Here is a 24,170-nt window from a genome sequence, read left to right as displayed (position 1 = left end):
GCAGGTCACACCCCCACCAGGGCTTGGAGCCACCACACTGCATATCCCAGTCAGGGGACACCTGCGGTCAGAGCCAAGTCAATAAGCCCAAGCAAGCAATCAGTCTCTTTCCCAAGCTTATATTTTCCTCGTTTATTCCCATCAGCAGTGCCAAAACTTTCCCAATCCTAGGACTGGCTTTTCCCATGTGGACACTACGGAGAAGCCCAAGTGTGTGGACAAGAAAGAAGGGGGTGGGGGGTCCCTCTGAGCAAAGACTTTTCCAGTGTATTTCAACAACCATTTACTGATTGCCTCATGTGAGCCTGGAGATGAAAATAAGAACTCTCAGGAATGCTGAATTTTCCTAGCCCCACAAGAAGTACACACCAAACTGACTCTACGTCAGGATTCGAAAAGTGTTTTACCTCCACTCATCCGGAGACACATCTCAAGCAATGAGGAGCGATGGTCCCATGTTCCCTTGCAAGCTCTCCTTTAACTGCCTCTGAGGCCATTAAGCTTTTCACATTTATTCAAACATAAACATGAACATTTCCCCTGTAATGTCTTTTTTCTCCCATAATAATCTGTACTCTAATTCAAAGAAATTCAAAGAAATGCAATTTCATCGTTGGTTCACCAGGCTGATGTTTGAGAAAAGACCATGTGATGCAAACCATAATGACTAAGGAATATAATGAAGACTACACGGCAGATGATTTCAAGCAATGCAGTCATTTACTATAAAGAGCTTCCTTCCCTGATGAAAGGTTTTTAAAAATTAAGCTCTAACTACAGCCATGAACTGTTCTATGTAGAATGCTTGCCTGGGACGGTATCACCATCCTCACCATCGGTGAACCTCGGACTCAGAAAGGACTTTGGCCACTAGGCAGAGGGAAAGGGAAAGGTCAGGCAGATGGGGCCGAAGGGGACTGTGGCCACCACGACATATGTATTACTTCCACTGTGAAGGGTTGGTTTGGCCCTAGCATGACCCAAGTGAACGATCACGCAGGGGGCCCTAAGCTACAGTTGAAGTGGGTGGTTTAGCTTAGTGCCCAATGCCGCACTATGGGACAATGCTGGTTTTACTTATGTTCTCAGTCAAAAGAGACTTTTCCTGGCCTAAACAAAGCCTATCACCTTCCCCATCTACACAGGCTCACAGGATGCTGGACCTCCCACAAACAACAGAAGTCTCTGCAGAAAGAGAAGCCATTCCCACATAAAGGACTGAACGGGAAGCCAGCACTAGCAAAAGAGAGTGAAATATCTATATAAAAAAATCAAGTGGGCTTAGAATCTGTTTAAATCTAAACTCTGAGGGCTCCTGGGTGGCTCAGTCGGTTAAGCGTCTGACTCTTGCTTTCGGCTCAGGTCTTGATCTCAGGGTGGTGGGATCGAGCCCTGCGTCGGGCTCTGTGCTCAGCAGGGAGTCTGCTTGTAGATTCTCCCTCTGGCCTCTCCCCCCATGCGTGCTCGCTCTCTCTCTCTCTTTCTCTCTGAAATAAATCTCTTTTTTTAAAAGATTTTATTTATTTATTTGACAGAGAGATAGTGAGAGAGGGAACACAAGCAGGGGGAGTGGGAGAGGGAGAAGCAGGCTTCCTGCTGAGCAGGGAGCCCGATGCAGGGCTCGATCCCAGGACCCTGGATCATGACCTGAGCCAAAGGCAGACGCTTAACGACTGAGCCACCCAGGCGCCCCTCTTTTTTTTTTTTAATCCACACTCTGAACACATTTGGCGGTGGAAGAGTTAAATACTTATTGCAAACAGAAAGAAAGCCTCTGGAACAAGAAAGTCATGTCCTGAAATGGATGTAAGTCAGCCAAAGTTTTGCATGGAGCAGAGGACAACCCGATAATGTATCTCTAGTCTTTCTGGGTGCTGTGTCATGGAGACTGACAAAGATCAGGAATAAAGCTGATGTGCTTAAGGGAAACCAAGTAGTACAATGAAAGCAGAGAAGGAAGGCAGTGGTCAGATGGTCATGAATGTCCACGATGGGAGCCAAGGGCTGAGGATGAGGACGGGAAACACAGCAGAGAGGTGGAGAGCCAGCAAAGCGTCCCCTTCTTAGCTTCTAGAGAGCCCACTTTCTCCCCAGAAAGTAGCAGGCAAGATGTCAGAGACATGAAGGTTGTCAGGAAAAAGCTCATCTACTGTCAGACCTGACTTCCCACTCCACGTGTGAGCAGATAGTAGAAGCTCAATGTTCCTTGGCAAGTCAACACTCCCCTTCAAAACTAAGTCTTTTTGTTTCTTTTTAATAGTCATATGTTTTGTTTACCAATCGAAAATACAAACTGGCTTCCTTGCTCTGTTAGATAGCAATTTAATGTACCCTTTCTCTACACCCACTACACCAAAGATCCAAATGGGTTCTCTAGTTTTCTAATTACAACTATTTCTCATCTAAGGATTGATCTAAAAAAACACATGAAAAAAACAAAGCCAGCCTTTTTTTTCTGTAGATAGTTATCAGGGAGTTTGTTTGGTTAGTGGGGTTTTCCGTGTTTCTTTTTTTCCTTTCCAGAGGAAAAAAAAGTACTAGGCTCAGTATAAATGCCAACCTCTAAAACAAAGTAGCTACTTCTTAGACAAGAGGAAAATATCTCTGAGGTAGGAAAGAAGGAGGTTTTTTAATGTGGATGAAGCATTGTACTTTTAAATGTTAATTTACAAGAGTCTCACTAATGTGAGTCATAAAAAAATTATTCACAAATAATTGTAGCAGTTTTGTGTTCCATGCAGGGAAAAAAAAAATGTCTTCTAGAATTGCAGATAAACACCAGAAATTAGTCATCTAGCACTTAGTTCCCACCTACTGTGTGAAAGCCTAACTGTAGAACATTTACCTTGTCAAAGATCTATTCAACAATCTTTATATTTTATGATACAAATGAATTTCTAAAATCATAAATCCACAGAAAATTAAAGATTTAAAAGTCAATTAATCAGGTTTGTTTCCCACCCAACTCTCCTGACTGACCTCCCACACAGTCCTGCTGGCACTTTTTGGATGGGACCAGCTCTAGGGTTATTATGCTCATGCCTACCTCATGTCTTACTCCTGTTCAATTGTCTCTCTGCCAACTCATGTCTCCACTGTTCAGCACCTCCCCTGTCCCACGATCATTCCTCTCGTGTTGGTTTCCCTAGTATTCCTTGAAAGGGTCTTTTGTTACAGTACCATGTGATAACATGCACATTTGAACCACTCTCTGAACTAGATTGTTCTTCAAAGACAGAAATTATGACTCTTCCTTCTGTATCCCTCGGGGTATCTAATACACAGCTCTGAAACCAACTCTACTCAATCGATGATTATTGATTGAGGGATGATGTCATGGGTTTCCTGCATCGACTTGGGGTGTACATACCCTGCTGTGGAGATAAAAGGTTCTCAGACAGGGCCTTTCTAATCCGAATAGTTGTTGTCTACACAGGTACAATCACATGGCAATGTAGAAAAATGGTCATGTAGTTCTTACCATGTGAACTACTAACCTTCCCTTCAATTATTTTGACATTTCAGATAAAAGGGTTGGGGAAGAAATGTGGGAAAGGGGATAAATCTCAGATATCTTAAAGAAATTTTCAGTTTTTGTCTCTATTAGGAATGTTTAGAAATAAAACAAAAATTATCCAAAGAATCAAGAATTCTCAAAAAAACTTTGCATCATGTGTGCATTCCAATTTTACTTCTATAGCTACAAACAACAAAATACATCATAACCTGAAATTTTCTCTTCTATGCATGTATATACCTACTCTGTTACATTAAAAACGTTTGAATTTGACCATCAGATTGTTGATTCTTCAAACCATTTTTGTCCCTTTCGGACCTACACTGATTTCCTTACAGTCCAAAAGAAATTGTGCGTGTTTGGTAGTAACAAGTTTTCTCTTAATAAAATCTCTTCTAAAATGCAGGCATTGCTAATGAACAGAAAGATGAAAATAAGGGGCACCTGGGTGGCTCAGTCAGTTAGGCGGCCGACTCTTTGATTTTGGCTCAGGTCATGATCTCAGGGTCCTGGGTTCCAGCCCCGAGTCAGCTCGGTGCTCAGCAGGGAGTCTGCTTGAGGATTCTCTCTGACCCTCTCCCGCTGCCCCTCCCCTTGCTTTTGTGCTCATTCTCTCTCTCTCTTCCTCTCTCTCTCTCTAAAAATAAATAAAAAGATGAAAATAAATAAAAAGCTATTTTTATTTATTAGTAAATAAGTATTAGAAAATTAGTAAATTAGTAAATAAGTATTAGAAAAATTTTTATAAGAGCACCTGCTGAGTCAAATACCTAAATGTCTTAAAATTGAATTAAAGAATCCCTCCTCTTATCTCTATTCCCTTGACCTGGAACTGGAGCGATGCCATACACTTTCAGAAGCCTAGTACAGCAGCACAGAACTCCAAGGATCCTGCCTTACACATTCAGGTCAATCCTACAAAGCAGCAGGATGAGAAACCAGTGAATGTGGGCCAACTTCCACATGGCAAGATAGCCAAAACCATACAGAAAAGGAGTTCAAAGATATGGAAAAGTCTTGGTAAAATTCTGGGGGTAAAAACGCCAGAAGGCCTCATTATTTGAAACCAAATTTGATGGAAGCAGCTCTCAAAATTCACCTGTATAAGAATGACAAGGGGCACTTGGTAACAGTGAGGATTTCTGAACTCCCTCTGGGTGGGTCTGGGGCCAGGCCCACAAACGAGCATCTTCAACATGCTCACCAGTTAACTGTGACAAAGGAAACCCCAATTTTGAGAGATACTGATATATAGGAAGCACCTCACACACTTCTTTTTCCTCTAAAATCTTCTCTGTGCTGTCCTCTCTCAAGGTCTTTGGGCATTTCTGAAGAAAAGCTGGGACAATTAGACAATAAGATATTTAATCAAGCAAAAGCAGGAAAATCAAGATGTCACTCCAAACAAATTCTTAGGTTCTTATCAACATGAGAGCAGCACCTACGCTCTCCATTTTACACATCCACAACCAAGTAAACAGAAATGTAACAGACGAAAGGGAGGAAGCTCAAATGCAGCTGCAAACAGTCCCTGTTTTATACACACACACACACACACACATACACATGCACACATACATACACACCTACACACATGCATATGCACACACACGTACATACACACCTAGACACAAACATATACATGCACACACCTACACACTTAGAAACATATGCATATGCACATACACACACATACCTACACACATGTACATACACACATATACACACCTACACAAACGTGCACACACATCCACACACATATACACACCTACACACATGTACACAGACGTACATACTCATGCATACATATACACACACACCTGCAGACATATGCACATGCAAGTTACACACACCTAAACACATGCACATGCACACACATACACAAACATACACATACACGCGTGTACACATACGTGTGAGTGCATGGACATACATGTACACACACGTACACATAGACACACACACACATGGTTCAGTTCTCTACTCCCCGGCACAAAACCTAGTCCACACATAAAATAGACATCCAATAAGAATTTGTTAAAAACCAAATAACTTTAGAGCACTAAGTCACCGGAAATTCATCTAATAAGTTAGCAGGGAGATCCCCGGCTGGACAAATGGGCCAAGTAAGTCCCACCAAACTGAACTGAAAAGCTCTAGTGTCACTGACTATGAAAGAAGTCAAAGAATGTACTGTCAAATGCATATCAGCAAATATGCTTCTAAATCATTACTTTATTTCTTTTTACATCTACCCACATGTATGTATATCACATATATACAGTTATATTTATATACATTTTTTCCTCTTGGTTTGGCTCAACCAGTGTTAACAGCTAGTATATAGTAGTCCATATTTTTCTCCCTACACATATCATCTCCATCAGACATATGCAAATACAGACATAGATATGCATACACATGCACACAGGGAAAGTTTTAGAATTTATACACTTTTCTCTATCTGTATTTCTTATTGAACAATACCACATGGGCATTCCTACAAGGCATCTGGTCTACCTCTATTTCATTCATTCTAATGGCTGCATGATATTCTAGGGTATGGATTATCATAATTTATTCTACTATTACCTTGTTGATGGACTTTCACTATGTTTCCTTGTTTTTGCTACTATCAACAATGCTGTCCCAGAGATCCTTGTACATATGTCTTATATGCTGATGATTTTGTTCATACAACAGAAATTCCCAGGAGTAGAACTACTGGATTAACGAACATATGTATTTTTAAGTTTTAGCACTTATTGCTAGATAGCTTTTTTTAAGGCAGCAACATTTCACATTTCCAAAAAGGCTACTATTTTAATCAAGATAAAATAAAATTGTGCTTAGAAGGCAGGGAATCCATTATCTTTCTGGGACAATCCTCTAGTCTCTGTTAACCTCTAAACTCATCCAGTCCTCTTCCTCCCATTGGCCAATTTGGCCCCTCCCCCTAAAGCCTGGGACTCCAATGGCCTTCACTCTCCCATGAACGGCCTGCAATTATGTTCTAAAATTGACATATTTTTGCTTTTGTATTTTTTTCAAAAGAGAAATTCAATGGCTTTCATCAAATTTCCAAAAGGGCACCTGACCCAAAAAGGGTTAGGAGTCTCTCCTTTGGAGTCTGGAGGATAATAAGAGGGTTGGGTATTGTAGATGACAAGATTTAATTCTCTCAATGACAACCAAAAAAAAGTGGATTTTATTAGAGAGGTTTTCCGGTGTCCATAAAATAATCAAAAACATTTTTCATCCACATTATTTTAAGAAGAAGCAAGCTCTACAAATAGTTTATAAAAGGACATGGGTGCTTAAAAATGGGGGTGGGGGGACATGGGTGTTGGGAAACAAAAAACAGAGAGAACTATTTCCAAAACCGGATAAAAGGTCATTTCTTCTCCGATATATTGTTTCTCAGAGCAGTTGATATTTGATTCGTGTAAGAGTCATTCTGGGCTTCCTTTCAAAGAAGGAATAAACATTTCACTACAGTGAGAAGAGAAAGCTAAATGGGGTACAGAAAAAATAAGAGTTCACAGAATTTGGGAGAAGATCTTTTGAGGAGACTCAATAAACCCCTCTAAGCCAGGAGTTGTATCTTTCCTCGGTCGCTTCTCTGCCCCCAACTGGGGCTGGCTTCTCTCCATACACCCTCACCTTGAAGGCAGGCAGTATCTGACCAAAGGAGGTATTCAGTAAGCATAGATTAAGCCAGTAAGTAACTGAAGCAGCTTTATATGAAATTAAATTACAGGAGGGTGCCTGGGTGGCTCAGATGGTTAAGCGTCTGCCTTCAGCTCAGGTCATGATCCCAGGGTCCTGGGATCGAGTCCTGCATCGGGCTCCCTGCTCCTTGGGAGCCTGCTTCTCCCTCTGCCTCTCTCTCTCTCTCTCATGAATAAATAAATAAAATCTTTAAAAAAAAAAGAAATTAAATTACAGGAAATATGGATAAGTCCTTAAATGAGATTTCTTTGCTAGTAAAAGTTTGAAATCAAGAATACCATGATTTTTCTGGTTAATGGCAAGAAAATTAAAAAGGCATCTGTCGGGACACCTGGGTGGCTCAGTCGTTAAGCGTCTGCCTTTGGCTCAGGTCATGATCCCAGGGTCCTGGGATCGAGCCCCACATCGGGCTCCCTGCTTGGTGGGAAGCCTGCTTCTCCCTCTCCCGCTCCCCCTGCTTGTGTTCCTGCTCTTGCTATCTCTGTCTCTGTCAAATAAATAAATAAAATCTTTTTTTTTAAAGGCATCTATCTGTCCACCTCTCAAGAAAGTGTCTAATTCTTCATTTTTTTTAAAGATTTATTTATTTATTTGAGGGAGGAGGGACAGAGAGAGAGAGAGAATCTTAAGCAGACTCCGAGCTGAGCATGGAGCCCGATTTGGGGTTCAATCTCACAACCCAGAGATCAAGACCCGAGCCGAAAGCAAGAGTCAGACACTCAACCAACTGCACCACCCAGGGCCCCTAATTCTTCATTCTCATTAACTCCTGATTTTCATGAGATTACTTTGTATTGTTCCTACTTCATTCATGCATTAGCACTCTCATCATCAAATGGTATAATATAATCCTGACGGGTGCTTAGCATGGTTATTAAATAATAACCACTAAATTAATAAATCCCTGGCCTCTAGTTTAAAATCTAAAACAAGGGACAAAGATGAAACAGGTATTTAAAAAAATTAAGTTAATTAACAAACTACTGATAGAATAATTAACAAATTACCAACAAAATGGATAAAGCTTGGGCACCTGTGTGGCTCAGTCGTTAAGCGTCTGCCTTCAGCTCAGATCATTATTCCCAGGGTCTTGGGATCGAGCCCCACAGCAGGCTCCCTGCTCTGCGGGAGGCCTGCTTCTTCCTCTCCCACTCCCCCTGCTTGTGTTCACTCTCTCGCTGTGTCTCCCTCTGTCAAATAAATAAAATCTTTAAAAAAAAAAAAAAACGGATGAAGCTGTAACTGTGTTTCTGCTTGTTATGTTGTGGAATGAGTGGTTTGTCCTCTGAATGGGCATATTTTGAAAAAGATCTCATTACCTCACTTCCAGAAATAATACTATCTCCGTTAGACTTTTTCACTTTTGCTCTTTCTGAAAACATATGGAATGACTAAAAGACACAGGAATCTCAAAGCCAATCTACATGATGGGAACACAGATTGCGATGGTGCATCTGTTTCAGTGTCCGGCAGTGAATTAAATCATACTTAGCCACTGATAACAAATAAAGAAAAAACACTCCATGATTTCTCAGCCTTTCAGGATTTCAAAGAGACTATTTGCTGAACATTGTCTTTCCAAGTTAGCTTTATTATATATGTGTATATATGTATGAATATATATGCATATTACATACATATGTATATACATGTATATAAATACATGCATATTTTATATGTGTGTTATGTGCATGTATACCTATACATATATGCAATATACATATACATTTTGTATGTACTATATATAGTAATATATAGTACATATATATAAGAGTTTAAATGGTATCTCTCTAGAGAGTAAAAATATTCTCGAATGAAAAGTTTCAGAGCCTTGGCAATTACCCAATCCCAAGGAAATCTTGTTAAGTATATGTTCTCTGTGCAATAGCAGAAACACAGTGAAGAATTATTTTAGTGTTAATTTTAATGATTTATAAGCATTATAGCGATTCTAGAGATAAAGAAAAAAGACTGTATAATGGCTCTAAGATTGGCTATTTAAAAATAGGTTAGGATCCTTGGCTTCACTCTCCTTCACTTCTTTAGCTTAAGTAAGAATGTGAAATTTGGTATATTTGGTTGTTTGATGTCTAAAAGTACTGTGTGCCTGGGAAGCTAAATCTATAGCTGGAGATGCTTGTTAGATTTCCCTTAGTAGATATTTGCAGATTATAGATCCCCTTGAAGTATAAGTAATTCCACATAAATGGAAACTCAGTGTGTCAGTCAAAGGGAGGCCAAAACTTCCCTTCTAGTTAGGAGCAAATTCGTGTTCATTTAATTTCTGACTTACCATCATCTTGACCCTTGACTTCAAAAATCAAAAGAGAGGCAGGGAGGGGCGCAGGAAGGGAGGGAAATTCGAATTGTTCTCTTCAGACATTTGGGGATGAGAAACACTCCATTAAAAGAACACAATCAATGTTCTCAGAAGCCCAAGTAGAGATCTCATTTGAGAATACAACACAATGATTGTTCCAAATAGGAGCTTTTTAAAAGAATGAAGCCAACAGAGTCCTCCCTCTGCACAGCATTCAGCAGGCCAAATTTCCATGTTTACAAGGCCCCTGCAGAATCCCAGTGGGCAGCCCTTCTGAAGTCAGTGGAAGCTAGAAGCAAAGTTCTGAGATAAAGTGAAATGATAACTAAGCCAAATAATTTTTGATAAAAGAAAACACAAGTACTTTATGAGAGTCAAAACACTAGGTGCACAAAGAAAGTCTACTGTGTGCTGCTGGCTGCCATCAAGAGGTTTTGGTTTTTTTTTTTTAGATTTTATTTATTTATTTGAGATAGAGAGAGCGTGTGCATGAGCAGGGGCAGAGGGAGAGGGAGAAGCAGACTCCCCACGGAGCAAGGATCCCAATGTGGGGCTCGATCCCGGGACCCCAGGATCATGACCTGAGCCAAAGGCAGACTCCCAACCGACTGAGCCACCCAGGCGTCAAGAAACCTCTTCTGAATCCAATACCGGACTACAGATTTGGTTCTGTTGCATGGTTCCATGACTAAGCAGTGATTTTACAGCAGCATCCTCCATTCAAAAATACATGATTAGGGAAAAAACATATTAATAATTAAGAGTATTGAGAAATATTCAATCTCATGAAGCTACTAATTGAATGAAAATGGGACTGCTTTAGATGAGCCTCTCTGTCCTGAGCAGCACCATCTTTAACCCTGGAGCGACTGCTTGAACAACTCAAGATGGTAAGGCTCAGTGGAACAAATGGCTTCTAGAAAGGACAAGGAGGTGGTAAAAAACAAATAACACTGTAGGGAAAAAACACTAATGGTTAAAGTCCAAAAGCTACCACATAATCAATCAAAGCCATTCAAGAAAACAATTTAAAATAAGAAAGCATAAAGGAAGTGAGCTAAAATAACTAAGACACTTCCTAAAAGTATACTAATATGTACAGTTATTCTAGTTACTTCTATATAGAAAATGTGAGAAATAGAACTAAAGATGAGACTAGTTGCTATCAGTGGATGGATATTATGACTGTAGCTATTTTTGTCTTCTTTTGTCCTCTGCTATCTTTAAACATGTTTGGTGCAAAATTAGACATATCTTCCAACATGAAACTGATTTGCACATCAACTTTCTCAGACCTATGACCTTCAACGAGTATCTGAGATTAGTCTGGAGAACAAGCTTTTAGAGGAATAGTCAAATGAAAGGGAAGGTCTGACAATTATTATTTTGTCAGACAAAAAAAGAATGGCAATTCCTTTTCTTTAAGTTCTTTTAATCTTTGCTAACCTGAGATGTTACTGCAGAACATTTTTGTACTACAGTCAAGATCATTATAACTGGAGGGAATTCTAAAAATGATCTAGTACAACCCATTACGTTATGTCCTGAAAAGAGCAAAGGTCAAGGGTACCTAAGTCACACTTGGTGGCAGAGGCAGGACTCGAACCAAGATCTTTTAATGGCAGGCCTAGTGCTCTATTTTACCAAATAAAACCAAAGGTTAGCAATTTACTTACAATGTATTCAGATGCAAAATAAATGTCTATTTCCCACAGCTGCTCTGCTATTCCTCACAAGTACCCATCACACTAAAGTGGAAGGAACTAACTTTAGTCACAGCCATTAAAGCAAATCCATTCGATGATTTAAATAACTTAGGTATATTGAGATTTTCTCCTGCTTCCTGTCTCCGCTCCAATATGGCATTCAAGCGTGTGTGAGCAAGGAGTGAAGGAAGAGGGAAGTCTTGAATCCACTTTCACATTCGCTCTTTCTCTCTTCTCGCTTTCGCCTCAGGGGTAAGTCCTTTTCCGCTTGATCACTAGCGCCCTCAGCTGAAGGCTGTGGCTGGTGACATCATGGTGTACTCTCCCCCTGGCTCAGAAAAAGCCTGGCAGTACCGCCTGTCAAATCCGTCCTTCCTCCCTGAGATCTATGACTTCTCCCCACCTGCATAAGCTACCCTTGGCTACAGGGACACGTTGTTCTGACAGTGGCAGCTTCCCAGCAAGTACCCTCGGCATTCCTCTGCAAGATGAGCTGGGACTTCCATCACCTTCCATGCCACATGAGACACTGAGATCTAGGAAACACAATTCAGGTTCTCTCCATGCCTACCATGCTGTGGAGGCTCACTGCTCAGGTGGGAAGAAGTCTGGACTATGTCTTGTGGGGTGGTTTTCTCTGCGTCTGGCTCTCCATCCACCTACCATGCCTCCCCACCTCTCCTCTTGGGGACTTCAGTCAGAAGAGAAAGGGGGCTCATGTTTCCAACTGATTTTTCTGCCTTCTTCCTCCAATCTACCGCGGCCAAAAAGGGATGGACTGTCCTCTTTACATGGGGACCATATTTTATCCTTCTCAAAGTGGAGTTTACTCATCACCTTCCTCTAGAGCCATAAATGTGAGGTGGTATGGCAGAACATGATTTATAGAAGAGAAAGATGAAAGACACATTCATTGAAGAGTGTTAAAATAGTCTCCTCATCATAGCTGTTATGGTCATGATCCCAGAGCCACAACTTTGATAGCCTACATATTCAAATGCCTCATTGAAGGACCAGTCATCTGATTCAGGCCCACAGAATAATAACAAATAACCTGTAGGCTGGCCACCCAAAGTACAGGACTCACATCCTCCACCATGAGCTGTGGGAATGATGGAAAGGGAGACAAGATGAGCCAGGAAGGCACCAAAGAACCAGTATGCTGGGAGCCCGGGACCAGATGGAAAGAATATGGGTCCTTTCCGGAGGCTGAGGAGTAGAAGGCCAGGCCCCTGTGAAGAAAAGCTCTAAAACCCGCTCATGACACAGCAAATCAAAACATCTTGGTTATTTTGCTGTCTGTCACAACTGACGTTTTTGTCTCTTACATCATTTTATCCAAAAGCAAGATAAAAAACCATCTGACTTGTGGGAAATCATGAGGGTTAGAGTTGACATCTGCACAGCATGCTATGTTCCCTGGAAGAAATGTGCCACATCAAGTGAATTAATATTTCTCCTTTGAAGTTCTTACTCCCATTCATCCCTCCCTATATGGGAAACATATCTCTCATCATTTTCGCAGCCTCGAAGCCCTGCTAAGAAACATGTCGAAGCTTCTCTCCATGAACTTTCACCCTCACATACATGAGAAAGTGCTTATCGCAGGAAGTAAAAAGCATCGCCATAGGATCAGAATGGTGCAAAATCAGAAGATGGGAACTATAAAGCTGCCAAAATTGGGTTCAAAGAAAAGAGAAAATAAAAATGCACATGTGGAAGGCTTCTCGCCCAAGAATACAAGAATTCCCAACAAAAACTACCTGGAGATAGTTTTAGAAGGTTGAGGTTATCGGATGAGATAAGGAGTGGGAAGAGGACCCAGGGAAGAGCAAAGGAGAGTCAGCTAAGTTCAGGAAGTGGAAACCAAGAAATTGGTGGACATTTAGAAATGGAATCCACAGCCGGGCGGGAGGCAGCCAACCCGACTGAGACCTAGTTACTCATTTGTCTGCAGAAAAGTACTCAGGCCTCCAACTCCCTGAAAATGTTTTATAACATAATTAAAACCCATACCGCTCTCTCTGCAGATCTTGTCACAACTGCAATGTTACCTATTTTTTATTAATTTTTTATTACCATCCCCTCCCCAACTAAACCACAAATCCCCAGAGAGTGAGGACTTTACCTGGGTTTTGCTCACTACGGTGTCCCCAGTGTGGCCTGAGATTGGTGCTCTGTGGCAGGTGACATGTAGGTCAGATTTACGGCTGGGTGGGGGCCCTCGGGATGGGATCTGAAGCACCCAGAGGATGCTATCCACGTATCTCCCCAACTGTCTTTCCAACAGTTCCTGAGTCAGAGTTTCATTGCTTTGAAGGAAGTCAGTCTTCCTTCAAAGTCTACCTAACGCAACATGCTTTAGGTAGGTAGCTAATACCTTACTGGATGGCTAGATGGCAGATAACTGAGAGAAGTACCCTCCAGAAATGCACCCATAGAATGAGGAGGTGCAGAAAAGTGCCAAGGGCAAGCTGGAGAACGAGAGAGCATGCCACAGCCTGACCTCCTTGAGCTTCCAGAGGTTTATATTAAACACGTGTCTTCATATGCCCCACAAAGACGTCTAACGATTATGTTCCCTATAAAAAACCACGTTCCTTCCTCACACTTCCTGCTATCCTAGATTGTATTCCCTGTGAACCATGTGTTTTATGCCTCCACAGAGACACGGAAGATTAAAAAGGAATCAGCGCAGATTACAAAATGAAGACTCAAAGGTTGCAGGATGATTTGTATTCTCTCCATAATCATTTTCCATCTTTCATCTTATCAGCACTCATAAATTACACACACTCCATTTAAGAACACAGTGAGCCCAAAATCTCTATTATTTTCAGCATGATTGCAAACAGCTAAGCCAATCACATAAACAACTAAGTGCGGATGCAGTTAACATTGCGTCCTCGCCATGAGCAGTATTTCACAGAACTCTGCCCTACAGAGGGCCAGGGTTTCCGAAGACAGTCACCCCCTGGCCCTGGGAGCAGGGAGACGAGAAGCACACGGACGGGGAGCAAACAGGGGTATGGCCGCCCCTCGTGTTGGCCTCAACGACCCCACCTAGTTCTCCTTTTACAGAGGCCTTCCCCTCATCATGCCACCGCTTTAAGAAGTCTGCACACCCCTGATCCAGGCACTCAAAACAACTGTGCCTTTACTTCCAGAAAGAGTATGCTACACAGCCTGAAAAAGGAAACGTTTGCAACAGCATGGTATTAAAATAATACATCAAGAAAATGTTTCTCCTAAGGGGCTTTTCATGTCACTCAAATGTTTAAACTTTAGGGATTCCCCAGCCTACAAAGAGTTCGTGTTCCAGTTTAGTTTGTAAGGCAGGGCTTTGGAACTCCCGGCTCACTTTTCTACAAAAAGAGGATATTACACCGGTCCCCAGGCTTGCAGCAGTGACAGCCTGATGCCCCACAGGTGAACTCTAATGTTACTAAATGCCACTAGGAGTCGAGTTTTACTTTTGCTCCTTGTAGAGTGGGCTACTGTGGGCCAGTGGGGGCGCCCAACCACTATTTACACTGTTTCTGTGAAGCAGTCCATCCGTGATCGTGATGAAGAGAGAGTTAGTGACAACGGGGTGCTTCCCCCCTAATCCCACCCCCCCCCCAGCTCAACTGCCCGGTGCCAGGGCAGTCCCTGTCCCACCGCAGCTGGTGGCTGGCCAAGCAGGCGTGCACCTGTTGTTTGTAGGCGGGAGAATGCCTGGAAACCACTGCCTACCACCAACTCGAAAAAACTAACTCATGGTTTGCTTGTTTATTTTCCAATATTTCTCAGCATTTTATTATGACAATCTGGCACCTAATATAAATCCCCAAAAAAAGCTTGAGAGGGTTTAACACTTAGGGAAAAAAAATTCTGGCAGTGTTTACAACCCTCTCTAAAAGACGGGGGGGGGGGGGGGAAGATAAAGGAAGAAAAAGGAGAACATAACAATGCGTATCTATAAATAACTTTTTAGGTTGAACCACAATTTGGTTTTTGTTTTTCCTTCATTTTGGCTCATTTGACAAGCTAATGAACTGAAAGAAAAGAACTAGCTTTAACCAAACAATGCTAAAAGAGGATTTCAGAATCTCCAAACTTAGGAGCAGATTTGACTCATTTAGTATCACGAATTATTACAAATAAGTAGATAAAATGTTAATAGTTGATTTTCCCCCAAAACTTTTGGGCTGTTCAGATTTCTTGATGTCAAAACACTAAGGTACTGCTCTGCCACAGAACCAAGTTATTTAAAACGCTAAAATTAAATCAATTGCAATTAATGAATATGACCATTTGGGCAGATACGTTTCTATGCCTTTGCAAAAGCAGAAATGCTCTTATAGAAGTGTTTTCATCTGTCACCCAGAAAAATACCACTGCTAATAATAATGAGGAAGAGGAGGAGAAGGACTTCTTCGTAGGAGTGACTTTCATACTTTGTGCAAAATTCTACCTTTGCATACACTGCACTATAACCTTGCACTACAACTATTTGCTTATGGATCTCCTTTTCCAGGTGCCTTCTGAATCAAGGGACCAGAGTACTGGTCAAGAGTGTGGGTAATGAGGGTTCACAGATGTCGGTTCTATTCCAAGTTCAACTCCTTACTAAGTTTGCAAGGACAAGTCATCTAAAGTCTCTAAAGGTTGAGTGCTTCATTTAAATAAGGATAACTGGGGCGCCTGGGTGGCTCAGTCGGTTAAGCGTCTGCCTTCAGCTCAGGTTGTGATCTCAGGATCATGGGATGGAGCCTGTGTTGGGCATGCTGCTCAGTGGGGAGTCTGCTTCTCCCTCTCCCCCTCCTTCCCCACTCATGCTCTCTCCCTCTCTCTCTAATAAATAAAATCTCTTAAAAATAAAATAAATAGGGATAATAATCATAAATACGTGTCTCACAGGGCTGTTTGAGATTAAATGGAACAATACGTGTAAAATTCTCTGCCCAGAATATAGCAAGATTGATGATGATGATGACGCCTTGATATCCTCAGTTCCCTGCACATTTCATTGAAAGGGTACATAGTCAATACGTGTTTCTTGAATTGAGTTGAATTTCCCCATACTATCTGTCTGAAGAAGCCCTACATTTCTTTCTAGAGATGACACTGGAACAAAATCTGGAGGAGGATCCGATGCCTTCACCTGACCACTGCTTGGAGACCCCATAGCACTTTGTGCCGTCCTGCATCAGCTCTGTCCCACCAGCCGATCAGCACCTTCTGAAGCTTGCAAGCTGCTCCGTGACAGAGAATAAAATCAGCCTTTTGTAAAACAGTGAGTTCCCTTTCTCTTTGCATTTCCACAGCCAGGCCCACACGCGGGAGGAAAACAGTAAATGCCTGTTCCTGGTCCCAGCTCAAGGCACCTGTCACCACTAATTGAACCCAAAGGGAGCGGTATGCCTTCCAAGGAAGGAGACAAGTGTTTAAATCCAATCCGTTCTCAACCTTCAAGACTCCACTCAAATCCACCTCTAGGAGGAACCACCAACCAGTCCAACCCACACTCATCCCTCCCTTTTGGGATCCCTATTGTAAATGAAAGAGCGCCGTCCGGGGGTGTGGGGGGAGGTAAGGTTATGTTAGTCTTGTTTCCTCACACACCCTATGAGCTCAGTGAAGGGAAGCTCAACTAATTATGAATTCTTTTGCACAGAACAAGGACATGTAATAGGCAGGAAACAAATATTTGATCGCTTGATTTAGGTCTGTTTTCCAATGTGCTCAAAGTACTTCTCCAGAATTATCTAATTAATCCTAACTTGATGAGAAGAAAGGCATATTGGATCTGCACAGGCTGGAGCCAAGTCCTGGCACCCTCCACGGTGTGAATGAGCAGGGGTGTTCTTGTCGGCTCTGCAACACTGCCTCTCCTTGGCCAGCACTCAATTTTTTGAACTAATGGCTTAGCACACAAGAATTAGCATTTTACAAAACCAAAAGCTAACTGCCAACCAAGTCTTCATGGTGTTGTTAACCGACAGCAAACTCTACTTTGAGTTCTACTTCCTTCAACTAAATGGATTGGGAAATGGTCCCAAGAACCCCAGAAAGAGGGTGGAGGGAACCACAATGTCCCCTGTGAACACATCAGCTTGCACAGAAATAATGAGATCCGCTACAACTAGCATTTGCAAAGCCTATAAGCCAGGTTCCTCTTTCCTTTGCAGATTCTGCAATTCTCTTTTTTTCATATCAAGGATTTTCAGGGACCCTAGTAAAACTAAAAAGCCTTCAGAGTCATACAATCTGTTAGCTTTCAAAATGCTTTCACACCTCCCCACCCAAGATAGGTAGACCAGATAACATAGACGGTCTCATTTTCCAGAAGCATAAAGAATCAGAGGGGCTGGCCCCAGGTCCCAACCCATGAGCAGCAGAAGGGGGACCCCGAATCAGCCTTCCCTCGCCCCTCCTTGGTGGGGTTTTACTCCACGGTTGACCAAAGTGCTGCAATGTAGTCGTTCGTCGTATTCCCACAGTGTGGCAGGCAAGATAACTTCTCTGAAAGAGAGAGCCCTGTGTCTCTTAAGAGATGGGGTGTCCCTGCAGAAAATATTGCCATTTAAATCCCTAGTCTTCACCAGTGTGTTTCACCATATTGAAGGCAAGTTCTCATCCAAAATGGTTGAGTGGGAGCCAACTGTGGTGTTCTAATCTTTGTTCATGCTGTCAGTGTGACATATGAAAGAAATATGAATAAAGTGACAGGATGAAAACAAAGCTCGTGGCTGGTGTGAGATACACAGACAGGGTGTCAGCGCCACACGCGCTACAACTGGGTCAAGTTAACACCTCTTCTTTCCCCTACATATGCGGTGTGGAAAAGCTATTTATAAAATGTTTTTAAATATTTAGGACCAAATAAATCAATATTGTTGGGAAACACTTACTCTGACCAGAACTCATTTAGTTGCCCTAGTCCCATGTGAATAACAGAACCGGGAATGTCAGGATGATCCGAGCCCAGGAATAAAACAGATGTGCTGTGCTTTCATAGAGAACGCCCTCCCGCGGCTGCCTTCAGGCTCCACCCCCGCCGGGGACTGGGCAGAAACCGGACAAGGATGAAATCTCAGAGGACTGGCCTCGTGACTTCTAGTTAGTACCGACGTAACGAAAATAGGCTTTCGAGAAGTTACCTGACTCTGCAATTCACTTTGCTGTTTCAGGCGAAGGTTTTCAGGCGTATCTGCCACGGTAGTGAAGGACTGCTTTGGGTAGTGTCTGTGGAGAAATTTTTTAAAAGAACGTAATTAAAACATTATGTTGCAAAGCCATGTTTTATCCTTCCCTCCCATCACAGTGGAAAGAGGTGTCTCTCCGCATGGCTAGGGCCATCTCTGGATCATTATTCTGGGTCCTCTCCCCTCCTCCATTCTCATGACCCTCTATCACCAGTTACCCCACTACCTCCCAAAATTTCAACCTCAGCTTCTCTATTCACTGCTTGCCAACAGCATCCAAGCATGCTCAGGGCTCTCCTAACTTTTACTACCTCTCCCTCCAACCCCACACTATTCTAGCCTGTGGAGCTAGACTCTCTTCTCTCCTTCAAAGAGGCCTAAACTCACTGCCCCTGCTCATCTCCTCTCCAGCTCTCTCTTCAACACCATGCATTCTGGCTTCTAGCTCCTGCTTCCAGAAGTTTCTCTGGTCAAAGCCGTAATAACTTCCTGTGGACACATGCAACATCTTTTTGTGTTCCTCTCGCTGGACTGCTTTTCCATCTAGAAACGTCCTTTCTCTTGGTTTCTACGTCACCACACACTCTCAGCCTGGCTTCTCCCCTTCTGGCTGTCCCTTCTCTGTCCCCTGTGGGTTCCTCTCTGTCTGCCCATCCCCCTTTGGGGTTCTAACACAGCTCCTTCTCTTCTCAGTCTACATCGGGGTGATCACCTGGGTGAATTCATTGATTCTCAGAGCTGTGGGTGATCTCTGCATATATGCTGATTACTCCCAAATCTAGCCCAGCATGTTCTCCTGGACCTCAGATTCACTGGCATTTCCACTCGGGTATGTTCCACACCCACCATAAACTCAACCAGTCTGAAACTCAACTGTCCAATATCCCACCCCATCCCCAAGACAAGTTCCTCCCTCTTATTCACTGTTGCATTTATTAGTGCCCAGTTGCCCAAGCCAGAAACCAGGGGACAATCTTGCCTCCTCACACATTGAATCAATCAATTGCCAAGTCTATTGATTTTATCTAAACACGCCTCGGGTATATTTACATTTCCCTCTCCACTGCATTTTTCATGATAAGCCACATTTTCCTTTCAGGTAGCTATAACACTTGCCAGTTTTGCCCTTCCAAGCCAAATTGCCAAAGCAGGCATTTTAAAATGCCAATCTGATTACATTACTCCTCTGAGTACCACTGTTCAATGTCTTCCCAGTGATCTGAGAATAAAGTCCAGCCTCCTTGTAGAGGCCCCACAATCACCCTCTATAGTCATCCTGCTCACTCGCCATGCTCCACCCATGGAGCTCACCCTTGTCTTTCCCCCCTCTTCCCCCACACACTGCTCTCCTGGCCCAGAACACTCACCCCTCTTCACACCCCGCTTCTCTGGCTGACTCCTCTTCATTGCCTAGGTCTTGCCCTAGACGTCACTTTCTCCAGGAAGCCCTCCTGGCCTCCCCAGTGTGCCCTGGAATGTACTTTCCTTCCCATTGTAATTCTTATATTCATCTGCATGCTCCTATTGACACGTCCCTGTCTCACAGTACAAGGAAAGTTCTGTGTCAGCAAGAACAGGCTGTCTTGTCTCTCGTCAGAGCACATTCAGCACCTACCAGTGTCTGGCTCATAATATGACTTCAGTAGTATGTGTGGAAGGAAGAAAAGAAGGAAGAAAGGTAGGAGAGAGGGGGAGAGAAGAATGAGCCATATGACCATAGCACACGGTCAAGCCATAGTAAAGCTTCACCATGCTGTGTGATAGAGGGTCACACACAGGCCCTCCTAATGATGAAGTGAGAGTATCCGCTCCCTCTGTGTGGGGAAAGGTACAAACACTGGTTCATGACTGCCCCCTCCCCACGCTCAGCCGGCGCAGAAAGTGTATGTCTAGCTGCCGAGACTCTATCATCGCGCTGACAGCCATCCCTCAAAGAGCCGCCTCCCTCCCTAGCCCCTCTCGTTGGTGATGTCCACACTGTGCCTCTTCCTGTGGTTTCTCCCAAGTGTTCTCCACCTCACTCTCCTTATAGAGGCTTCTTTCCAGCATCCTATTCCTGGCTTCCCGTGAGAAGGCTGATGGAGTCAGCTCTTGTCAGTGCAAACAAACTCTGTACGTCCTTGCAACAGTTACCCTAGCACTTCTGAAATCAGGATTAAAGACATTTTGTAGCACTGTGGAGTGAGACTCACAATAGGGAATGTACATCATTGCCTCATTTTCCCAGCATCCTTCAGGAATTAAACGTCCCATATAAGTAAAGTCTTCATTTAACTGAAGTTAAAACCCCACCACTGCTGGATGCATTTGAACTATTTTAACCGACATCCTTCGAAAATTTTACATAATTTTCCTACCTTCCTAGAGCATCTACAAACCTAATTTAAATGTTGTCATCATACCTGAGGGTCAGCTTCATAGATATTAACAGATCACGATGTAAAGCAGTAGTGCTTTCAAAGTCTACCACGGTTGGGATGGCCTAGATCATAGGAAATCATGGTGCGTGCCCGATTTCTGGGGTGTCGAGAGATCACTTCTCCCACAACACTCGGCCTTGCATGGTCTTCATCCCCTCTGGCTCCCACCTTCTAATCCAGACTCAGAAACTAGACAGTCAAGTTTGTTAAAAACGTTGGTCAAAACTAGTGTTGATTCAAGGGAGGAGGCCATAGCCCTCAAGGTTTCTCCCTCTCCGCACCCTGGAGTCACAGCCTTGGTGGCAGCCGCACCCTTTGGGGGCTACCTCTGAGCTCTGCTCCACCCAGGGAAGCTGGGCAGACAACTTCGGTGTGTTCTGGAATATTTGCACGTCAGTCTTGGACAGCTGAATTTCACCAGACTTCCAAAGGTAGAAACTATGCATTGCTATACTTTAAAGCTAAAATAAGAACGGGACACATGGGTTTTTTCCTAAATACATTCTGTGGAATAAAGTTTCACAGAGATTTTCAGGAGTTCTGCAATGTTTAATTCAAAAATGTTACATATCTATTTTAACTACGTTAAAGCAGTAATTAAAATCTACTCTCAAATGTGTTACAGGAAGTTTGGCCCATTGAGACCCTGCTGTGCTACAGACTAACTCCATTTGGGGGCAGACATTGGGGGATAACCTGCTCCTGCCTATTTCTGGTTAATTAAAAAGTAAACAGAATTTTTTAAGTAAACATAATTTTAAAACTAAGCAGAATTTTAAATTAAACAGCATCCTGAGATGGCCAAGTGAACTGTGGCGGGCGCAGGGGGCGGGGGAGGGGGGGTGGTTTGTAACTCCTTCTCTATGGACATGTGAAGTTCGTCCACGCCAGGCAAAAATCATTTCTATTTGGATACTAACGAAACTTCACTTGCCACCCATACCTCCCATTCTGAAGTATCATTTCCTGAAAAATAATCTAAGTATTCTCACCATTTGATTTGACAGTGAGAAGAGGTGACAGCTCTGAACTTATAAAGTACATGCATATAAATAAAACACCACCTTTATAAGTCTGATTCTGGCATGCCATACTGAATTCTCTGTGGTCAAGGGCTACACTTGAAGACAAGCAAACAAACAAATTGAAAAGCTTTTGCTGTTTTGGTTTTTTTAGAAGATGTATTCTGTTGAGCTGGTGACCAAAGCAGCAAACCTAACAGACCATACAATTACACAGAGGACTATAAACAGATGGCTGGCAATACTTGGCACTTTTTTCCAATCCTAAAATGTAATGATTCTGTAATGGTGGGTTCATTTGTACATCCTGTAACTTTGTCTAAAGATGAATAACCGGGGGCACCTGGGTTGCTCAGTCGGTTAGGTGGCCAACTCTTGATTTTGGCTCAGGTCATGAACTCAGGGTTGTGAGATCAAGCTTAAGATTCTCTCTCTCCCTCTGCCCCTCCCCCACTCCCTCTCTAAAATAAATAAATAAATACGAATTTTTTAAAAATAAGATAAAGATGCATAACAAGAAGAAATTATCCAAAATTTTGACCTAGGAGAAAAGGTTCAATTTAGTATTAATAACCAAAATAATAAATGCTGGGAGAAAGAAGGAATTTGTATCTGAAACTACTAGGGATCATGAGTAATATGATGGATTTCTCAACACCGTGTCTATGTAGTAACATCCATCTACACTAATCCAACAATATCCTCCCCTGAAGTCATAGTCTCAACTCTTCCCCACCCACCACACACCTACAGAAGAAGAAAAAAAGAAAACCAGATACAGGAATAAACTGAGGGCCCAATGGTCCCTCATGGGATCATAGGACAGAGAAGCAAAGCATTTGCAAATTAACTGATGGTACCATACAGTTAATCCTAGCTTTTTCCAAATACTGTATTTAACTGGTAGTAGAAAGTCTTTGGAAAATAAATGTCTTGAATAGAAATCTTAATGAAGGTAGATTTCTTCACCAGGCCTACAGGAGGTATATTTTCTCCTTGTCCATATTAGGGGTCAGAATTTAAGACAGAAGGCATTAAGTACCACGAAATGGGTGTTCAAAGGGAACCAGGAAAAAAGTAAAAAAAAAATATATATATATACATATATATATATATATATATATATAAAAGAAGAGGTGGATGAATTGGTACATTAATACATTTCCTGGAAATACGGCATATCATACATTGGGAGCTGGTGGAAAGATCTGGGAAATACTGTGGAATGTTTAAGCATCATAAATAGAAGTCTCTTAGCTGAAGTACACATGAATTGGATGAAGTGTATGTATCAAACTAGGCTGCCAGCCGCAACAAACCCAGATTTCCGTGAAATGCTATAATCAAAATAAAAAGAGGAAGAATCAAGATAATAACAGAAGACAACATCTGAAACAGCAAAGTTAGGTTACAGAAAGAAGACTTCTAATTTTTTTATCTCTATGAAATCGATTTCGCTGATTCGAATAGAGGAAAAGTGATATGCAAACCACTGAGCTGGTCAGAGTGGGAAAAGCAGTGTAAGCAAATTGCAACCTCCACGGACATAGTTAGAAGAAAGAACACGCTGGAGAATGTGAGCATCCAGGACCTGACTTTTTATCCAGAGCCCAGTGGCCATGAGAGCACTGAAGCTAAATTTCCCAGGTTTGGACCTGGATCTTCCGCCTACTAGCTCTGTGCCTTTGGGCATCTTTCTTAAGCTCTCTGGCCTCAATGTCCTCATCTGCAAAATCAACATAATGGTAGCACCTCTTAGGCTTATTCCAAAAATAACACCGGTAAAGCATTTCAAACAATGTTTGGCTCATAGTAAGCATTTAATAAAATATCTATTATTAATAGCAATAATATCATTATTACTATTACTACTAGTAGTAGTACTTTCTCTTTGCTCTGCGCTGCAAACAGACTTAACCTCGGTGCCTCCTTACATCATCTATCTAAGGAGGATAATGGACTCCTGGTTCTCTCATGAGGTTGTTGCCAGAACCACGTAAAAGACCTTTATAAATGGAAAAATACTGTAAATGTGAGATATTAATAAGCCACTTAGACATATGAAGGTAAGGTCTTTATGAATCTGTTTATTGTATATCATGTGTTAGCACAGTGGTTCTTGCACAGGACATCTGGTGATAGGCAAGGTCTGGAGACATTTTTGACCATCTGTGGTTTAGGGCAAGTGGTGGGTGGCGGGTACTCTTGGCAGCTAGTGGGCAGAGGTGAGGGATGCTGCTAAACATCCCACAATGCATAGAAC

At 42.4% G+C, this 24,170-nt stretch overlaps 1 protein-coding gene across 2 annotated transcripts in view; it reads right to left on the bottom strand.

Annotated features, from left to right (window-relative positions):
• The window catches only part of NEBL (nebulette), a 342,628-nt gene that overhangs the window by 202,890 nt on the left and 115,568 nt on the right, over positions 1-24,170 (bottom strand). For both annotated transcript variants that reach the window (XM_044915537.1, XM_044915536.1), the window contains exon 3: positions 18,421-18,505. In XM_044915537.1, coding sequence (XP_044771472.1) covers positions 18,421-18,505 — 85 coding nt within the window. The remainder of the gene's footprint in view (positions 1-18,420; positions 18,506-24,170) is intronic.

Source organism: Neomonachus schauinslandi, chromosome 5 (assembly GCF_002201575.2).
Source record: "Neomonachus schauinslandi chromosome 5, ASM220157v2, whole genome shotgun sequence".
In the NCBI taxonomy this organism is placed as follows: Eukaryota; Metazoa; Chordata; class Mammalia; order Carnivora; family Phocidae; genus Neomonachus; species Neomonachus schauinslandi.
The sequence above is the reverse complement of the archived record's forward strand: the minus strand, read 5'-3'. Positions and strand labels throughout refer to the sequence as shown.